Consider the following 18,834-nt stretch of genomic DNA (forward strand, 5'->3'; position numbering starts at 1 on the left):
GTAGATCGACAAAAAGACTGCAATGGCCAAAACTGCATTGACAAACAATGGGTTATTATTATTCTTATCATTGCAAAGGGGTTCGAAATTGTTGTTCTACTTCATTTTATTGTTGAGATGTTGTCATATTGATGACCCAGGTCACGCTTGCAACTGAAACGCTATATCCTGGTCTCTTGAGCTCCCGCGCCTGGTGAAATGTCATTTCTGTATGACGGCTTTTTTAGTTGTGTTTAGTTTGTTGTACGGTGCGAAAGAAGTTCAACATACATACATGGAATCGACTCTAAATGTCTCAGCACCCTCCACCACAGCCTCGATCTTCTTGTTCCCTTTCCCCCCTTGCTGTGCTCTTCACTTGGCAGTCCGCCGGTATTGCGCAAGCAAGTGGCAGCTGTTGTGAATACCTCGAATGACTTTCCAGAACGATGGGTGTGGAATGAATTGGTGAAATGTCTCCCTGCCTCACCGCGATGCGCTGCGTGCAGGCAAGCAGGCGGTCACAGCAGCAACAGCAGCAGCCAGCATCTGTCACGCAATTACCCTCTTCCTTATACTTCTGGCCAGCATGGAAGAGTAGGCCAAATACCCTTTTTGAGTCCAGCGATTGGGGGTGCAGTGATTGGAGTGATGTGGTCTCCTTTAGGGTGCGGGTGGCAATTCGGGCCAGTGGTGGTGGTGGTGCCGGCCCATTGCGGTCACTGAGCTGAAATTATTGTTGGATCCAACCCGCCCCATCCCCCCCTTTCAAATCATAAAACTCCCCGTGAGATGACGAAAGAGATAGAGACAAGGGCTAGAGATGTGGTGAGATGAGAGAAGAGGAGAGATGCAGACACGATAGGGATGACATACATTAATTGGTGATTTATATTATCTTGTTGTGTTTATTAACATTTGGGATGATATTTGTTTGGTTCAGCTCTACATGTTTTAATGAAGAGGGACCCCTCCCCTCACCTCAATGCTCTCATTGCCAAGCCGCCACCACTGTCCTGCAGCGGCGTTTTTAAATAAATGATGAAAACGCCAAGCGGCCAGAAGCGAACGGCACGGTTAAAGTTGTAAATATGTACTCTTTCTTGATTTCATTCTTGATTTGAAGCTTTCGTGACTGCAGGAATCAATACTCTTTGTTTATTTCGGTAAAGGCACGTAGGTAGAAAAAAAATTGATCACGACGTTTGGATCGCCACACAAGCGTCCGTCATCAGGTGGGAGAGGTTCTGTGTGGCGATCGAAACGTCGTAATCTATATATTTTTTTCTACCTACGTGACTTTACCGAAAGATCCAACGAGTATGGATTCCTGCAGTTACGAAAGCTTCAAATAAAGATTGTAAATAGATGTGTTGAAACCAAACACGTTTACGCGTGCGTTAACGCATCCCCCTCCCCGAGCCAGTAAAATAACCGGACCGGTGGGTTTCTGTGTGAAGCGGGATCACAAAACCAACAAGGCTGTGTCACAGTGTCGTGGAGTCGTGCTACGCAGCAACGGACGTGTTTGTGGTGGTGGGGTGGTGGTGGTGGTGGTGTGGTGGTGGTGGGGTGGTGGGGTGGTGGTGGTGGGGTGGTGGTGGGGTGGTGGTGGGGTGGTGGTGGTGGTGGGGTGGTGGTGGGGTGGTGGTGGGGTGGTGGTGGTGGTGGGGTGGTGGTGGTGGGGTGGTGGTGTGGTGGTGGTGGGGTGGTGGTGGTGGTGGTGGGGTGGTGGTGGGGTGGTAGTGGTGGTGGGGTGGTGGTGGGGTGGTGGTGGTGGTGGGGTGGTGGTGGTGTGGTGGTGGGATGGAAGTGGGGTGGTAGTGGTGGGGTGGTGGTGGCGACGCGTGATGGTGGGCGAACAGGCGTGGAATGCGCACACACACCCTGACCTCCTGCATCCAAGGTCACTGTCCCTCGAGCCACAAAGGGAACGATGCAGACAATTGTTTTACTTTACAAATTATTTGCATTACATTGTATTTGTTACTAGGTTTGATTTTTTTCATCGGGGTGGGGGGGGGAGCGCCGCGGTGATGAGATGTTAACCACCTCGCCCGGTCTACAGGAGGTCGTGGGTTCGATCCCGACCCTGACGCCTGCTGCTGTATATTTGGGGTTTGCATGTTCTCCCCGTGGTTGCGTGGATTTTTCTCCGGGTCCTCCGGGGTTTTCCCTCCACATTTATAAACGTCACGCGTTTCTGGCTGATATAAATGTCGACGTGATAAGCCACTTTGTTGAGCAATCATTTGTGGCCAGGTCGCTTCTGAAACAGAGCTCGAAAGCTCAGTGGGTCTTACCTGGTCAAACACAAGCAATAGTTTCGTTCTTCTTTGGTTCTTTCGGTAAAGTCACGTAGAATGAGAATGAAATAATAAATTGATAAAATAAAATAACACAATAATATTCTCACGACGTTTCGGCCACAACACAAGCGGCCTTCATCAGGTGAAGGGACGAGACTGTCTGGAGGACAGCGCTGTCTCGTCCCTTCACCTGATGAAGGCCACAACACAAGCGGCCTTCATCAGGTGAAGGGACGAGACTGTCTGGAGGACAGCGCTGTCTCGTCCCTTCACCTGATGAAGGCCGCTTGTGTTGTGGCCGAAACGTCGTGAGAATATTATTGTGTTATTTTATTTTATCAATTTATTATTTTATTCTCATTCTACGTGACTTTACCGAAAGAACCAAAGAAGATTAATCCTTGCAGTCACGAAAGCTTTAAATCAATAGTTTAGTTTTTATAGTTTTAGATGGGTTTTTTTTCGACAATGTATTTAATAACCTTATTTTAATATATTGCAAAACATATAAAGGCGATCGTGTGCCGTGCCGGCCTTCATAGGTACTCCTCGATAACAGCCCCTGCCCCAACAGTCTATTAAAGACTATACAGGGGGTCATTGTCTCTGTATCCGTGTGTCCGTCCCACAGCATCTCGATGCGGGCCATTGAGAGAGCACGTGGCCTTGAATGCTTCACGGGGGAAATCGCGGCTCTTGAGCCTCTCACATGACCCCCCCCCCCCACCACTGCACCACCCCCACCAAATCCCCTGCTACCCCCAACTACCCACCTCGCCACCAGCATCTCGCCACTCACAGCAGCGCGGACGAGCTTTACACGCTGCGTTTCCACGGTCATCAGGAAACCAGACCCGAGCCGTGCCGGTCAGTTCCTGGCATGGAGGAGCACGACTCGTGTCCTGAGCCAACGCTTCGGCTTGTTCCCTCCACCCATTGATAAACTCACACGTGATTGATGGACGGTGAGGTGAAGTATGGTCGAGCAACCCTACTGGCCGACACAGTATGGGGAGTCCTTCATCTTACAATGTATTGACAAAGGCCGTAATATATGCTGCGGCATTGCGTTCAAACTGCGTACAAGCACATAGCTGTGGTTGGTATTACAGACGTCTTACATGCTTGTGTATTAAAAATGTTTTAAATTTAAGTAAAAAGAGCTTCATAGCTCATCGGATTCCTCCGGTTTTCATAAAGATTCTGAAACTGACACAAATGCTTTTAAATCGAGGCAAGACGTGCGCAGAGATGCGCAGAGGGGAAGACGTGAATCAGGCGAAACAAAGTCAATCAGAGACACAACATTGACTGTTGGGAAATGTAAAGCGTGCTGAGGCAGGACACATTCCGGCTACGGGAGATGGGCCGATGAACGAGACTGGTGATGGAATGACAGCTCATGGAGCCATCTCGGTGTTCACTTCGTCAGCATTTGGAATCCAAAGGCTTGGACTCGACTAGACGAAGGCTACGATTCTGGATAAGTCAACGCTGCCTGCCAGATTCTTTCCAAAGACTCCTTGCGTGAGCTCATACGCGACGTCCAGCGCGGGTCTCAAAGGGACAGTGAATCAAATAAATGTGTATATATGAGAAAGCGAATAAATGAACACATTCATTTGTATTGGCACCTCGCGGTGCCAGCCAGACATGTGACGGTGGCATTACAGGAATGAGTCACATGGCTACTCCCGTCAGGACGTCTCATTCATTAAGCCCCATCATGTGAATCCATAAAGGGGCACGTGGTGCGGGCAGGGATTCCTTCTCTCCCTCCCGAGCTCCCCGTCGTCTCCCTGGTGCGTCCGTCTCTCTGTCACATTCCCCTGGAGACATCGCGCGCTGCCCGCCTCTCTGTCCATCTCCCTGACTGCATCTCTCGCCTCTTCCCTGGAGGCATGGACAGGCCGGCGGTGCTGCTGCTGGCGGCGGTGGTCGGAGTCGCGTTCACGGTGTCGCGATGCGACTGCACGAGTAAGTCTTGACGGTCTCCGAGTGCTGCTCGGTCTCGCTGCTGTGTAGCAGATGGAGCAGATTGGGCAGCAAAGTGCGCGCAAGGCGTGGAAGTTCGGAGCGGGGCAGGTGGCTCAGAGGTCAGAGCGAATTGATGGTCTCGGTCAGGTCACCAATGACTGCACAAATAAACCCATCTAGCACTAACTGGACTTAATTTGTCAAAATTCCAGCTCAGAAAATTCAAACATTGGTTTGACTGCAATGGGCATACATTGTTCATTAACAGAAAAAAACCTCAACGCATTCGTTACTTACTCTGTGGCCTTAAACTATGTTTCATATAATCGGTAACGTTTCGGGAAATGGTCCCTCAGCATAGCACATGGGGTTGGAGACTTCACTTAACGCCGTGGGGCCTGATGAGAATTTAATTTGTGAAATGTTTTTCAATGACCAACTTTGTCTTTTTTTAACTGGCTCGTGAATGGTTACCTGCAACAGGATAATTTGGACACATCCTGCCCCCTTACTGTGTGGATAAAGATGCCACTTGATGGGATCTCAGAGTTGGCTCTGGGGCATTCACTTCCTTGGGCCGTTCTCTCACCACACGACGGGTCGCGCGCTGCTCCGTGAGGGTTCGCGATGGGTTCTTCACATCACGGAGAGCTCAATCTGGATACAATCGGGAAGGAGACTTGTTTTTTTATTGTCCAAGGAACATGGGATATCCACCGCAAGCTTGGAACCAGTGAACGCGAGCGCCACTCCACTCCTCTCAGAATCAGAGAATCCGAAGATGTATTTATATTGGAGGAATCCGATGAGCTATGAAGCTCTTTTTCAAAGATGTCCATTTGTCTCCCTCTAGCGTGGACAAGGAAACAAATGGACTGTGTTTGTTGGTCTCGTCGCGTGTCAATTAGTCCAACAAGTTCGTTGGTTTAGTGGGTCACTGATTCAAAGCGAATGTGCAGGAGTGTGTGAATGTTTTTTTATTGGAGGTTGTGCTGTTGTGGAAGGAGAGCCGTGTTGCTAAATGCGTATTGCAGATGATGATGATGCTGATGACCAAATTACGATTACATGTCTATTGAATTACGCATTAAATATGATAATTTAATGGATTAAGCCACGTAATGATTTTACCAAACCTGTGTCGTTTAGGCTCCACCACCACCCGACGCTGTCAAATTAAATTGCCACGTGGCGACACAAGCTTTTAATGAGCCAACTAAAACTGTTATTGTTCAAGGCACCAGATCGTGACGCAACCCAAACAAAAAACGAAATTACGAATCATCATATCGGCTCCGAAAACATGAGTAACAAATGATTTATATGATATAATGTGTGGCCAGGTCGCTTCTAAAGCAGAAGCTAAATAGCTTATTGCGCTTTATCTGGAAAGAAGAAAAAGTTGTAGTTGTATATTTTGAAGTTATTTGTTTACTTTTCCTGTACGTTGCACTCCTATCGTTTGTTTTTTGTAATATTATTATTAGTTTTGATTTAAAGCTTTCGTGACTGCAGTAATTGATATTCTTAGTTTTTTCGGTAAAGTCACGTTGAAGGGAAACAACAAAATAATAAAATATATATAAAACAATAAAAAATTCTCACGACGTTTCGACCATAACTCAAACGGTCGTCTTCAGGTGTGGAGGTGTGAAGACGACCGTTTGAGTTATGGTCGAAACGTCGTGAGAATTTTTTATTGTTTTATATATATTTTATTATTTTGTTGTTTCCCTTCAACGTGACTTTACCGAAAAAACTAAGAATATTATTATTAGTTGTTGTAACTTTCTGACCCACCCCTACTGGACATCTGTGTTAAAGAGCTTTATAGCTCATCGGATTTCTCCAGCAAAAATACACTTTCTGATAGTTATCGTCTTGTGAACTACACGCTAAGATTATAATATTCTGATATTCAATCATAATCATATAACTTAAAGTCCTTAGTCAATCAACGACTGCCTGAAGGCCTCCTCACGCCATGTCGGTTAAGGGGGTTGCTTGACCATACTTCACCTCGCTGGTCCAAGTCCGGGTTTTGTGAAGGGAGTGGAGCAAGAGAGCGGCTCCGAGGACCGGTTCAGAAATCACTCGACGGATTTTCTCCCGGCAATCGAACTCAGATCAACCCGATTCATGGCGTAGTGTGCTAACCACTGAGCCACCGCTCCGGCTATGAAAATGAAACAATTCGAACGATGATACGTGTGAGATGATCATTCTAGATGATGATGATAACGATGATGAGATGTGTCTTATATTACACAAATGTAGATGGATGGGAGCTGGAGCACAGTGGTTGGTGCACTGCGTCATGGACCCGACGATCTAAGTTCGATTCCAGGCCACGGCAAACAGCGGTCCTCCTCTCTAGCGATGGGGAAGGCCCTCCGTCCCTTAAGTTCACCTTTACTTGTGAACTTAACAGGATGGCGATGACAGAGGGCTCTTGTTATGAGCCCATTCAGTGCAAACCCCCTGCATCGCCTCCCCCCCCCCAAACACCCACCACCCCCTCCCCCCTCCTGTGCCCCGTAGGGCGATGGGGACCCTCGCCGCACCACCGCCACGGGCCGCCGCGACGGGAGACCAGGGGACCCGTGGACCCCGGAGTCCTGCCGGGGTGGCCCGCCAACGATCCTCGCTGGCTCGGTGCCGGAGGAGGTCAGCAGATACGGCACTTGCGAAGAGGGGATTAAGATGGGGAGGTGGTGGTGGTGGTGGGGGATTTGCTTTAATCTGGAGGGCTTAGCGAGCGCTTACCGCCAGCGAGAGCGTTTCCCAGAGAGCGAAAATGGAGAAAAGGAAGAATAATACATTGCACGGGGGCCGTTCGCGCGGCTCTCAGCTGCCCTTGGTGCGAGCGACGCGATAACTCCCGTAAAGGCGGTCCCGGTGTGACGGCAAACTTTAGTGTAGTCGGGGTTGTGTTGCTAAGAGCGGACTCGACTCGGAGACAGTCGGCTCAATTGATGGAAATGGTTATTGCTCAAAGCGTAGAGATATCAAAATGAAATCTGAGCGGAAAAATCATTCACGAAACCGGCGCTAAAAGGGCGGTGTCAAAACATTGTGAATGTTGTGAGACTAGAAGAACGTTGTATTTATCTGTAACATGGGCGTCTTGCACATGACTCAACCCACTCTCCCTCCGGGGAAGATAAAATAAGTACCGCTTTGTGGCGAATTCAACAGCGTCTGGCCAATGGATATACTCGCCCCGGCCATAGACAAGTTAAATTGACCACCACCCGGCTCAGGGCCGAACACAGAGGTTGCGCGCCAACGTCTCAACATTCTCCCGCGAGCAAGACGATCGATCGCTTCGCACCCTCTCGGAGTTTCATTTCAGTGGGGTGTCTGCACGTGGATCACCGAGAAGCCGCGTCCGCCCTGCGTCCGTGCGCGCGCAGGCGCCCGGGTCACGGTGGAGGTCACCAACGACTGCCCGACCCTGACCGGGGCGCGGGCCACGTTCAGCGCGCGCCTCCGCGTCCCCCGGGAGCTCGAGGCGGCGTGGAGAGACGCGGAGCCCCTCAACGGTAACGCCACGGGCCTACGGGAAACAAATCGCTGTGACATTAAATAAGTAATATTTTTTTTAACTTTTTTTATAACACGCTTTTATGAAATGTGCTAGTAATTGCAGATCTCCACGACTCCAGCAAGTGGCCCCGAAGCTTGCAACAACGTAAGAGACCGTGGGCAATTACAGCCAACGTCAGTTGTCAGTGGACAATTAGACCCAAGCCGAAACATAACATATAAAAAATAATGTTTAAAAATATATATTTTAATGATAGAATATAGTATTGTCATCAGTATGACATAAGTATAGCAAGTTTGCAGTCGATACCACATTGGGAAGTGGGTTAAAATTAAGTTACAAGATTTGAGGATACAACAACAGAGTGAGTTACTAAAAGGCGTGTAATAATAAAAGGACATGCAGTGTATGTATATAATAGGCGACGTTTCGGGCGATGAACCTTCTTAGTAGCACATAAACAGAGAGGGCCGAGAGATAGAGTGGAGGATAAAGAGTTGGACTGGAGACTGCTCTTCAAAGACCAGAGGGCCAGATGATAATTTGATTATACGTATTCATTTGCCAATGAACAGATTTGAAATTAGCACTATCTCGGTTGTATGGATTGCATTGTCTGTCCGTCTGTCTCGTCTGCACTGCCTGCCTCTGTCTCACGTGTACCGCGCATCGTCTCGCTCTGCAGCGTGCTTACCATCCGCACCTCCGATTATCACGGTTGGCTGTGTACGGTGCAACAGAAGTTCGACGTACAGACATCACAGCCCAAATGTAGCAGGCACCAGTAGAGCTCCATTGCCAATCTACTGCTGGTCACAGGCCTCCTCACGCTGTTGTGGGGTCGAAGGGGTTATTTGACCATATTTCACCACGCTGGTGAATGCGGGTTTGAAAAGGCGGTGAGCATATACTATAGGTGTGGTAACCTGGTATGCAATGATGGTCACACGTCCAAGCGCTCTTCAGGTTCAATTCTGCTTAGCTCGCGAGATCTGACGGTATCGGGCGCATTCCGAGTGAGTCAGCAAAGGTCATCGCTAATAAAGCCCCACACAATGGAACTGGTGTTTGGCCAAGCATCCCAATGTTGACAAATAACCTGCAAATGTTTACATCGGGACGACACGCAGCAGCAGCAACATCGCCCCACTGCTGCGAAAACTTGACTGCACCCTCCTTAAAAAGAGTCTTGAGACTCCGTTTTATGAATCAACAAAATGATGTAAAATTATAATGATATTACACATCTGCACATAATTTACGTAAATCGTAAATCATTGCACGCACGACTCATGCGCAAAACTCCGACCTCCGCGTAAATGGACGACTCGTCCCGTGATTACCGCTCCCCTCGGGGTCTCTTCCCGGTCCTCCCCGTGTCCCCTCGCACGCAGACGCGCACCCAGACTGCGGCTCAGGGAGGCACCCTGGACCCTACCGGGGAGGCAGAGAGGACCTCCTCAGCGGGGACCCGGCGAGGAAGGGGCCACGCTTCGTCTACGTGTGGAGCGGCCTGGGTGCGGACCGCCTCAGCGTCACGCGGCGCACGTTGTCATCGCAGTCAGACAGCTGTTTTTGGGGTGCACGTTGCAAATGTGCAGTGCGGGAGTGGCTTTGTTAAAGCTTACCACGTTTCGGGGGGGGGGGGGGGGGCTCAACCGGGACGCACGCCGAACTTTACAATGAGTGCACTTTGTAAAAAAGTCACATCGGCATGTCTCTAAGGTAGATGACTAGTTTTTTTTATTGTAAAAACTCACATTGGCGTTACCATGCCTGTGTTCCTGGGCGCACCTTGTGGAAGTGCACGTGCCTTTAACATATAGTATATACTGCAAACCATTTGGATGCACCTTGTAAACACGCACGCGGCACGGATTTATAGTTTGTGCAGTACCGTGAGCAAATGGGCGCACATTGTAAAAGCTGCGTGTGGCTCGGTTATACGGGTGTTGTATGCACAGCACCACGAGGCAATGGGTACACATTGTAAAGGCGCGACCGCGTGTTTTTGTTGTCCGCCGCAGGTCGCTCGTGGCAGGTGCCCGGTAACGCGACTTCTGGGCTGGTGCTGGAGACGCGGGGGGTCCCCCTGGGCTCGCACCCCGTGTCCCTCGTGGTCTACCGTCGCGGGGGCTCCCGACAGTTCGTGCCCGTGGCACGCGCCTCCTCGCAGTTCGCCGTCACGGGTTCGACTCCCGGCTCCACGTCTTAAGTTTTATATCTGTACCGTGTATATTCTTGGTTCTTTCGGTGAAGTCACGTAGAAGGGAAACAATAAAATGATAAAAATATTTAGCAATAAAATTCTCACGACGTTTCGACTGCAACACAAGCAATCATCATCAGGTGTGAAAACCAACGGCAGGAAAATTTGAAAAAAAGTGGAGGTTATTTTTAACGTTAGCACCACGGAGAGCGATTTGACAGTTTGTTCAGATGGACGAGTCCATCTATGTTCGGAAAAGAGGAGGGGGGAGACGAAATAATGGATGCGGTCTGAAAGCCACCGTAAACGTGAACAATCAATTAAGACCCGAAATGGTTTATCAAATCCTTCCAATGATTGCTAAGCCAACTTCTCGGTTGAAATTGTCTCTGTGTTTGTATATGTGGATAGCCTCATGAACGAATCTCTCATGGTAGCCAGATGGCTTGCAAAGAACCTCTGTCATGGAGAAGTCAATGTCATGTGAGTCTACTGAATAATAACAGTGATCTGCCACGGCCGCATCCATTATTTTCGTCTCCCCCCTCCTCTGTTCCGAATATAGATGGACTCGTCCATCTGAACAAACTGTCAAATCGCTCTCCATGGTGCTAACGTAAAAAATAACCGCCACTTTTTAAAAAAAAATTGCTGTGGTTTTCACACCTGTTGATGATTGCTTGTGTTGCAGTAGAAACGTCGTGAGAATTTTATTGTTTTATATTTTTATTACTTTATTGTTTCCCTTCTACGTGACTTTACCGAAAGAACCAAGAATATGAATCCCTGCAGTCACGAAAGATTTAAATAAAAAAATATACTGTGGATATTAGGTTTTTGTTTTTGCTGTCACACCACGTGGATCCAAATGCAATTAGTACGCCATTTACTGGATGGAGCGGTGGCGCAGCGATTAACGATGCTCTGAGCTGTCAAGCCGACGACCTTCCACCGATTCCTTCCTCGCTTCCCCACGACTTTCCAAAGCCTTTCCCCATCAAACCACCTCCCAATCTCAACCCAGGTCTCCCAAATTCCCCCCCCCCCCCCCACCGATGCTTTGACGCCACCTCTCACGAATCCCCCTCGCACCACGTCTTACCCCTTCTTCCGTGTTTCAGACCAAGTCCCCTTCTCGGTGGAGCTCAGCCAGTCCGCCGTAGCAGCCGCGGGCTCCGGGCAGGAAGAAGAGTTAGCGGTGGGGGGTGAGGACGCGAGATCGCCGGGGCCGCGGCGGCAGCGCTTCGTGGCCGGGCCCAACGTGCTGTTCGAGGCGCGGCTGCACGACCCGAGCGGCTTCCTGCGCGGAGCCGACGTCTCCTTCTCGTGGGACTTCGGGGACGGCTCGGGCCTCCTCATCTCTCGCCTCGCGCACGCCCTCCACTCGTACGCCGGGCCCGGCGCGTACGCGGCGCGGCTCGCCGTGCAGGCCACCGTGCCCGCGCCCTGCGCCACCACCGCCGCCGCCGCCGTCAGCGCCGCCACCGGCACCGTTACGGCCGCAGCCAGCGCCGCTACAGCCACCGCGGTAACAACGACGGCAGCCGCCGCCGGCAACACCACGACAGCGGCTACTGACGCCACCGTGGTCGGCAGCACCACGGAGAGCGCCTCCACTGCTGCCCCGGGGGAGCCCAGCGCCACCACATCCCGCGCAGGTGGGGGGCAGGGTTGAGATGTGTGTGAATCGGTGGTGCAGCGAGCGAGTGTGCAGGCGGTGCAACTGCACCGGGCCCCACGAGCCCGAAGGACCCAATAGCAGGGCAATGTGCTGGCATCACGGTTCGGGTTCGGGTTAGCGCCAGGGTTAATAGCAAGGTTATGGTGAGAGAGGTTGTTACAAAATCACTGAATAAACTAACTTTTGGTAGCTAAGCAAGTTTAAGCCTGTTTAGTACTGGGAAGGGAGATGTCCGGGGAGAATACCGAGTGTTATAATCTTGCGTAACGATGTGGCCAGGAGAAGGCGGTACAAGCAGTGGCTTCTTCAGTTAATCTGCGCAAAATCTGAGTGGTTCCCCTCGTATATGCGTGATGGGGGTTTCTGCTGGTTCACCAGGTTCCTTTCACATGCCCAACGCTCATTAGTGACCTTGATTGAACATCCCAAAGCAGCAGGACCCTCCTGAAAAATAACCTTGAGCCTCAGTGAGTCCAACCCTGATGTGAATAGTTGTTAGCTCCTTTGTCAATCCAGTGCTGGGTGAAGGCTTCCCCTTGCTGTGTCGGTCACGGGGGTCGTTTGGCCATACTTCACCAAACTGGTCAAGTACGGGTTGGTGAAGGGGAGGGGGCTTGGGACCGGTTCAGATATCACCCGCGACTGCTCCATCCCCTGTCCTGGGTAATGGACAACGATTATTATATTTTTTTTATAATTTTCCCAGGGAGATCCTCCTGCATGACGATGCTTGACTAACATCTTCTTACGCAGTCGTCAATTTTCATGCAGGCGGCAACCGCAGTGAGCAGAGAATCCCCTGCAGAGGGGAGAGCGCACAGACACGTGACCGCGTGCAGGGTCCTGATGGGCGTTCCGATCCTACGGTCGCAATGCACCTCGTGCCGTCTACTCTTGCGAATATTGCGACTCTTATCTGGTTCGCATCTGCACTGGAAAAATAACACTCTCTGGTGTGCGACTTTGGTCGTCATCCAGAACAGAACCACGGAACTCATAGCGACTCCATGCCCCGGTTCACAAATCAGGAGGCATTGATCACAGTAGGGACGATTCACCACTCCGCGCACTCCTCACGCAATCATCTGGCACATCCATCACCTCAATATTACAGCTATTGCTCTCATTCATTCAGCGATTTTTTTTTGTAAAAACTCGACCCCACTACCTACGAAATCACGACACATGTAAAAAAATATATTTTTTTTATGGGAGGGCATACTCAAGGAAAAGCTAAAAGTAAACAAAAATATTGCAAGAGTTTCCTGAACCGTTCGGTGCTCGGAGCCAATCTGAGGGCCCGTGGAAGAGAGTTGTCCACGTCTTAGGCGTCACACTCGAGAAGGCCCCCGCTACTGCCGCCCCCTCCCCCCCCCCCCACACACATCAGCCAGACGAAGAAGACGAAGGCGTCTGCCCTCCCGTTCGATGTCTTCGCGAGCTTCTCTCGTCGTTCAGGTGTCCAGCGACACGGGACACTGACGCTCACCCTTTCTGTGCGATGTCTCCTCTCCCTCCCTGTGCTGATGGTGGTGGTGGTGGTAGTTGGAGGGGGTCTCACAGTCGCCGAACCGTACGGCACCACCGCCATCCCCAGCTCCCCGAGCGGGACCTCTGCACCGTCGCGAGACCTCGACGGAGCCGCCGCCGCCGCTGCCCGGGAGAGTCCGGAGCTGAACCTCCTCCTCCTCCTGAGCCAGGAGTTATCCGGGCAGGATCGCCCCACCGACTGTCCCCTCTATCGCTACGGCACCTACAGCACCACGGTGGAGGTCGTGGGTGAGGCGACTGTGAAGCCACTAGGGAGACATGCTGCAAGCCTGCCCACTTGCCTACCTGCTTGCGTGCCTACATAAATACCTCTCTGCGTAAGAGGCGTGCCTGCCCACTAACTCTATCCACCTCGTTTCCCAACCCGTCATGCAGCTGGCACTTGCCTACCTGCATGGTTGCCAAGCTAAGCACCTGCCTGCCTACCCACGAACACACCCACTAACCTACACACCTACCTACCACCTAGCTATAAATCCACCCACACACTCACTTACCTACTTTCCCACCCACTCATCCAACAACTTGCTTATCTACCAAATACCTATGCACGGAAACAACCGCCTAGCTACCTATTTACCTACATACTCACCCATCCACCAACCTACTTTCCTAAGTAATTACCCACATCCTCACCCACCCCTCGATCTACTTATCTATCGACCTATTTACTTACCAACTCACTCACCTGTTCGTCTATTTGCCGAGTTACCCGCCTACCATCCTACCCACTTACGTAACTACCCACCCATCTACCTACCCACCCATCTACCTACTCACCCATCTACCTACCCACCCAACTATCTACCCACCCATCTACCCACCCATCTACCCACCCACCCATCTAACTACCCACCTATCTACCCACCCACCCATCTACTTACTCACCCATCTACATACCCACCCACCCATCTACCCACCCACCCATCTAACTACCCACCCATCTACCCACCCACCCATCTAACTACCCACCCACCCATCTACCTACCCACCCACCCATCTACCCACCCACCCATCTACCCACCCACCCACCCATCTATCTACCCACCCACCCATCTAACAACCCACCCAACTACCCACCCAACTACCCACCCATCTAACTACCCACCCAACTACCTACCCACCCATCTACCTACCCACCCATCTACCCACCCACCCATCTACCTACCCACCCAACTACCTACCCACCCATCTACCCACCCACCCAACTACCTACCCACCCATCTACCCACCCACCCATCTAACTACCCACCCACCCATCTAACTACCCACCCAACTACCTACCCACCCATCTACCCACCCACCCATCTACCCACCCACCCATCTACCCACCCACCCATCTACCCACCCAACTACCTACCCACCCATCTACCCACCCACCCATCTACCTACCCACCCACCCATCTACCCACCCAACTACCCACCCACCCATCTACCTACCCACCCACCCATCTACCTACCCACCCATCCATCTACCCACCCACCCATCTACCCACCCATCTACCTACCCACCCATCTACCTACCCACCCATCTACCCACCCACCCATCTACCTACCCACCCACCCATCTACCCACCCACCCAACTACCCACCCACCCATCTACCTACCCACCCATCTAACTACCCACTCACCCATCTACCCACCCACCCATCTACCTACCCACCCACCCATTTATCTACCCACCCACCCATCTACCCACCCACCCATCTAACTACCTACCCACCCATCTACCTATTCACCCAACTACCTACCTATCCAACCACGTTCTTATTTACCTACCGACCTACCACAACGCAATACGACCCCACATCACTCACTAAGTGGTCCCCAACCCCCCCACTCCCTTCTACCCCCCCCACACGGCCATGTCGCCGCACAGATGGAATCGCCACGGCGGAGGTGCGGAGGGCCGTGTCGGTGGCGCAAGGGGGAGTGCACTTCTTCACACCGCACGCTCTGCTCGACTTCGAGGTGGAAAGCCACGGCGGGTGAGAGCTCTCCCCTCTCTACTCTCTCTATTCTCCTCTCTCTCATCTCCACCTGTCTCCTCTCTTCTCTCTCCTCTCCATTCTCCTCTCTCCTCTCTCCTTTTTTTACGATCAGAGGAAACAAGAAGATGCTCGGTGTAGTCGGCACTTTGCTCCATTCATCATTTCGTTTTTTTTATGCTTTGCTTTATGTAACCCCCCCCCCCCACACCTTTTAAATTAAAAACCCAACAAATTATTTTTTCTTCTTTTTTCTGCTCTCCTTACCCCTTCCCTATCTCTCTACCCCCCTCTCTGCCCCTCCTCTCTCTCTACCCCCTCTCTGCCCCCCCTCTCTCTCTTTGCCCCCTCTCTTCCTACTCCATTTCGCTCTCTCTTGCTCACTCTCTCGCTCTCTCTCTTTTTTATAACTACGACAAGTGCTGCATCTGCACGCAGCCATTCCCACAGTTAAACGGCCTCCGACGGGTAGCTTAGATCTGCATGCAGAGCTCTCTTCTCTTCTCTCCACTTTCCGCTCTCGCTGACCCTCGGCACGGGGATAAAGATGGCACCATTAGTCGATTAAGCGACTAAAAGTTAGATTCGACGAATTTATGCGGGCGACTACTCAGGCGCGCTTCCAGCACACGGGCACGTGGTACTGCTGCTGATGGTGTGGTAGTGGTATAATGAAGGTTGTGATAGTGATGATGATGAAGATGGTGGTATTTATGATCCTGATGATGATGTCTCTGATGATATCGTGGTGTGATGATGATGATGATCCTGCTTCTAATAAAGCTGCTGCTGCTGCTGATGATGATACTGACTATGATAATAATCATAATAATAATGTTGCTAATGCCGTTGCTGTTGCTGCTGATACGAACGCCGTTGCTGCTGCTGACGATGGTGACGGCGATGATTCCGCAGCAGTACCCCCACGAAGCTGTGCAGCGAGCTTCTCTCCGAGGACTGCGCCGACTCGCTGGGAGAGGCGGCGTGCGAGCCCGTGGCCCCGGGCACCTGCGCGGCCGATTCCCGGGTTTGCTCCCTGGTCCTGCGCCGGGAGTTCCACTCCGCGGGGAGCTACTGCCTTCGGGTGACCGTGGCGGACGCACTCAGCAGAGCCTCCGCCACCACTCGCCTGAGCCTCCAGAGCAGTAGGAGTCTCACTCGCTCGTTCGCTCGCTCATCCACTCGCTCGCTCGCTCACTCGCCCGCTCACTCACCCATTAGATCACCCACTCACACACCCGCCCAACCACTCGCTCACTCACTCGCTCACTCACTCACCCATTCACTCGCTCACTCGTTCACCCACTCGCTCACCCAATCACTCATCCAATCATTCAACTACTCACCCACTCATTCACTCACTCACCCATTCACTCACCTACTCACTCACTCACACACCTTCTTATATCTAGATCCAGTATGAAGGGGTCTTCCTTGACAAAAACAGGTATATAGTCTCCACAAGATCTTCCCGGGTTATGAAGGATGCTGTCGTAGTTATGATTTAAGATCATGGCAGACGTGGTGGTGGTGGTGACTGCGGTGATGGTGACGGTGAAGAAAGACTCGTGGTAGTGATGATGATTTTGATCACCCTTTAACTCCCCGTGCCTCTCCACGCTCCACAGTCTCCGAGTCGGCCTCACTGGAAGCCGCTGTCATCATTGGAGCCTTCGCGGTGGTGCTGGTGATTGGACTTGCAGTTCTCATGCACAGGTGTGTGTGTGTGTATGGAACGCACAGGTGTGATGCCCCACTAAAACACACCTGCACAGATATTCGTATATACATGCCATTATATAAATCATAATGTAAATACCAGTTCTTAAACCGGTAACCGTTTTCAGAATCGGTTACCAGTTCCAGAGGTTACCGCCCGGTAATCTACTCGAGTGGGGTTGAGACTCGCTCCGTTGCTTCAACTGTCGCCCCAGGAGGTTGACTCGAACTGGCGACCTCTGGACGGCAGGTCCCGTGGCGCTGCTAGACGTTGCACCCACGGCATTTTTTTTAATTCGACGAAACTTGCAATCGGCTGGTTGAGACCACAGTAAGAGAGTCATTTCAATCCAGTGGGGATGTCAATGAGACCACCGCGCCTGTGGCAGGCCAGGTGCACTTTGAGGCCACTGAAGTGTCGAAGGCTCGCTGACTAAATGAAGTCACGGGACAGACCCAGGCGCCACGGGTGGACTGACTGGGATGGCCGGCAGATGACACACACACCGTCTATTTTGCCATTGCCCCGTGCCGCTCTGAGCCCCCCCCCCCCCCGCGTGTGCGCCCCGGACGTCTGCGAAAAATAAAAGAGCTTCGTAGCTCATCGGATTCCTCGCCCGGTCTAAATAAACATTTTGATTCCGCTTCAAGGCGAGGAGCGCTCACGGCTGACGCCGCCACCGCGTGGAGCCGCCCGGGAGAGGAGGAGGAGGAGGCGGCGGGGGCGGTGCGGGGAGGCGGCGGTGTCGGCGCGGGGTCGCGGTGGCCGCGGCGGTGGTGGCTCAGAGGCCTCGGCGCCAGCGTGCGCGACCTGCTGGCCACCCAGAGCGACACCAAGCACGCCCTGCTCGTCAACGCCTGACGGGGGCCGTTCCCCCACCCCGCCCTCGCCGAGGGACACGGCGCTGTCTGCTGCTGCTGCTGTCTCCTGCTGCTGCTGTTGTTGTCTCCTGCTGCTGCGCCCACGGTCACACTAAACCATGATGGCCCCAGTGCTGGCGAATGAAGCAGCGCTTCATAGATGTTGTGAGATAAACACTCTGTGTGATTCCTCCCCCCCAACACCACCACCGATTGACTTCTCATGATTCGGGGTCGTAATTATATTCGCGATGATGATGATGATGACATTGTCTTGTTGTCTGTAGGCTCGTGTCTGTCTCGTTTGTACCGTTTAGTTTGTATTGTCTGTCCTGTTTCTCATCCTTACCGTCTCGTTTGTGTTGTCCGTGACTTTTATATTGTCTCGTTTGTATTGTACCGTATCATTTGTTCTGTGCATATCGTTTGCATTGTCTGATTTGTGTGCTCGTTTTTACTGTATTCGTTGCATTGTCCGTGTCTTTTGTACCGTCTCGTTTGTGTTGTCCGTCTCATTCCGCCACGTTCGCCCCATCAGCCCATTACCCCGAAGTGTAACTTGCTTGTAATTTGCATACGCGTTCCATCAATATAAAATTACAGAATCTTACACGCTTGATTTGATGCAAGGCAATGTCTCAGAATCGTTCTAATCCTGGGCGGCTCGTGACACTTCCACTCGGCGGGGCTGTTGTGAGTGTTCTCTGAAAAGATGGTCAGTTTAACACGGAGGCTTTTGCGACCAATATCATCCATAGTAGAGTTTTTTTGGGTTAGATCGCGTAAATATATAAATGTGTCGTCAAAACCCGCCACCACCCGACACAGCCAACTAGTAAGGGTTGTCACGTAAACAGGACGTGGCGAATTCGTCACGAGTACAGCACTAACCGGTGTGTTGGTCACGAGACAGACCCAGGCGCAGAAGTGTGGTCACCACATCTACGCCTCTACATAAGGAACGAAACAGGTGGACTTCTCCACAAATCTGGCTGTCGCCTGATGAAGC

The 18,834-nt window shown here is 51.6% G+C and overlaps 1 protein-coding gene across 2 annotated transcripts; it reads left to right on the top strand.

The window, feature by feature from the left end:
* Positions 1-4,045: 4,045 nt before the first annotated feature.
* On the top strand, positions 4,046-18,444 carry PMEL (premelanosome protein). 2 transcript variants are annotated; one of them, XM_032957319.2, is made up of 11 exons: positions 4,046-4,265; positions 6,807-6,932; positions 7,682-7,810; positions 9,210-9,332; positions 9,843-10,004; positions 11,146-11,682; positions 13,251-13,484; positions 15,137-15,245; positions 16,164-16,390; positions 16,874-16,961; positions 17,616-18,444. In XM_032957319.2, exons 1-11 carry the CDS (start codon positions 4,190-4,192, stop codon positions 17,824-17,826), a joined length of 2,022 nt encoding a protein of 673 aa, XP_032813210.2. In that variant the 5' UTR covers positions 4,046-4,189; the 3' UTR covers positions 17,827-18,444. The 2 variants fall into 2 exon arrangements, with proteins under 2 accessions (XP_032813210.2, XP_032813209.2); XM_032957318.2 differs by having other exon boundaries at positions 4,048-4,265; positions 16,161-16,390.
* The last annotated feature ends 390 nt before the right edge of the window (positions 18,445-18,834 follow it).

This window comes from Petromyzon marinus, chromosome 19 (assembly GCF_048934315.1).
Source record: "Petromyzon marinus isolate PM22_M1 ecotype Great Lakes invasive population chromosome 19, UKy_Petmar_22M1.pri1.0, whole genome shotgun sequence".
NCBI lineage: Eukaryota > Metazoa > Chordata > Hyperoartia > Petromyzontiformes > Petromyzontidae > Petromyzon > Petromyzon marinus.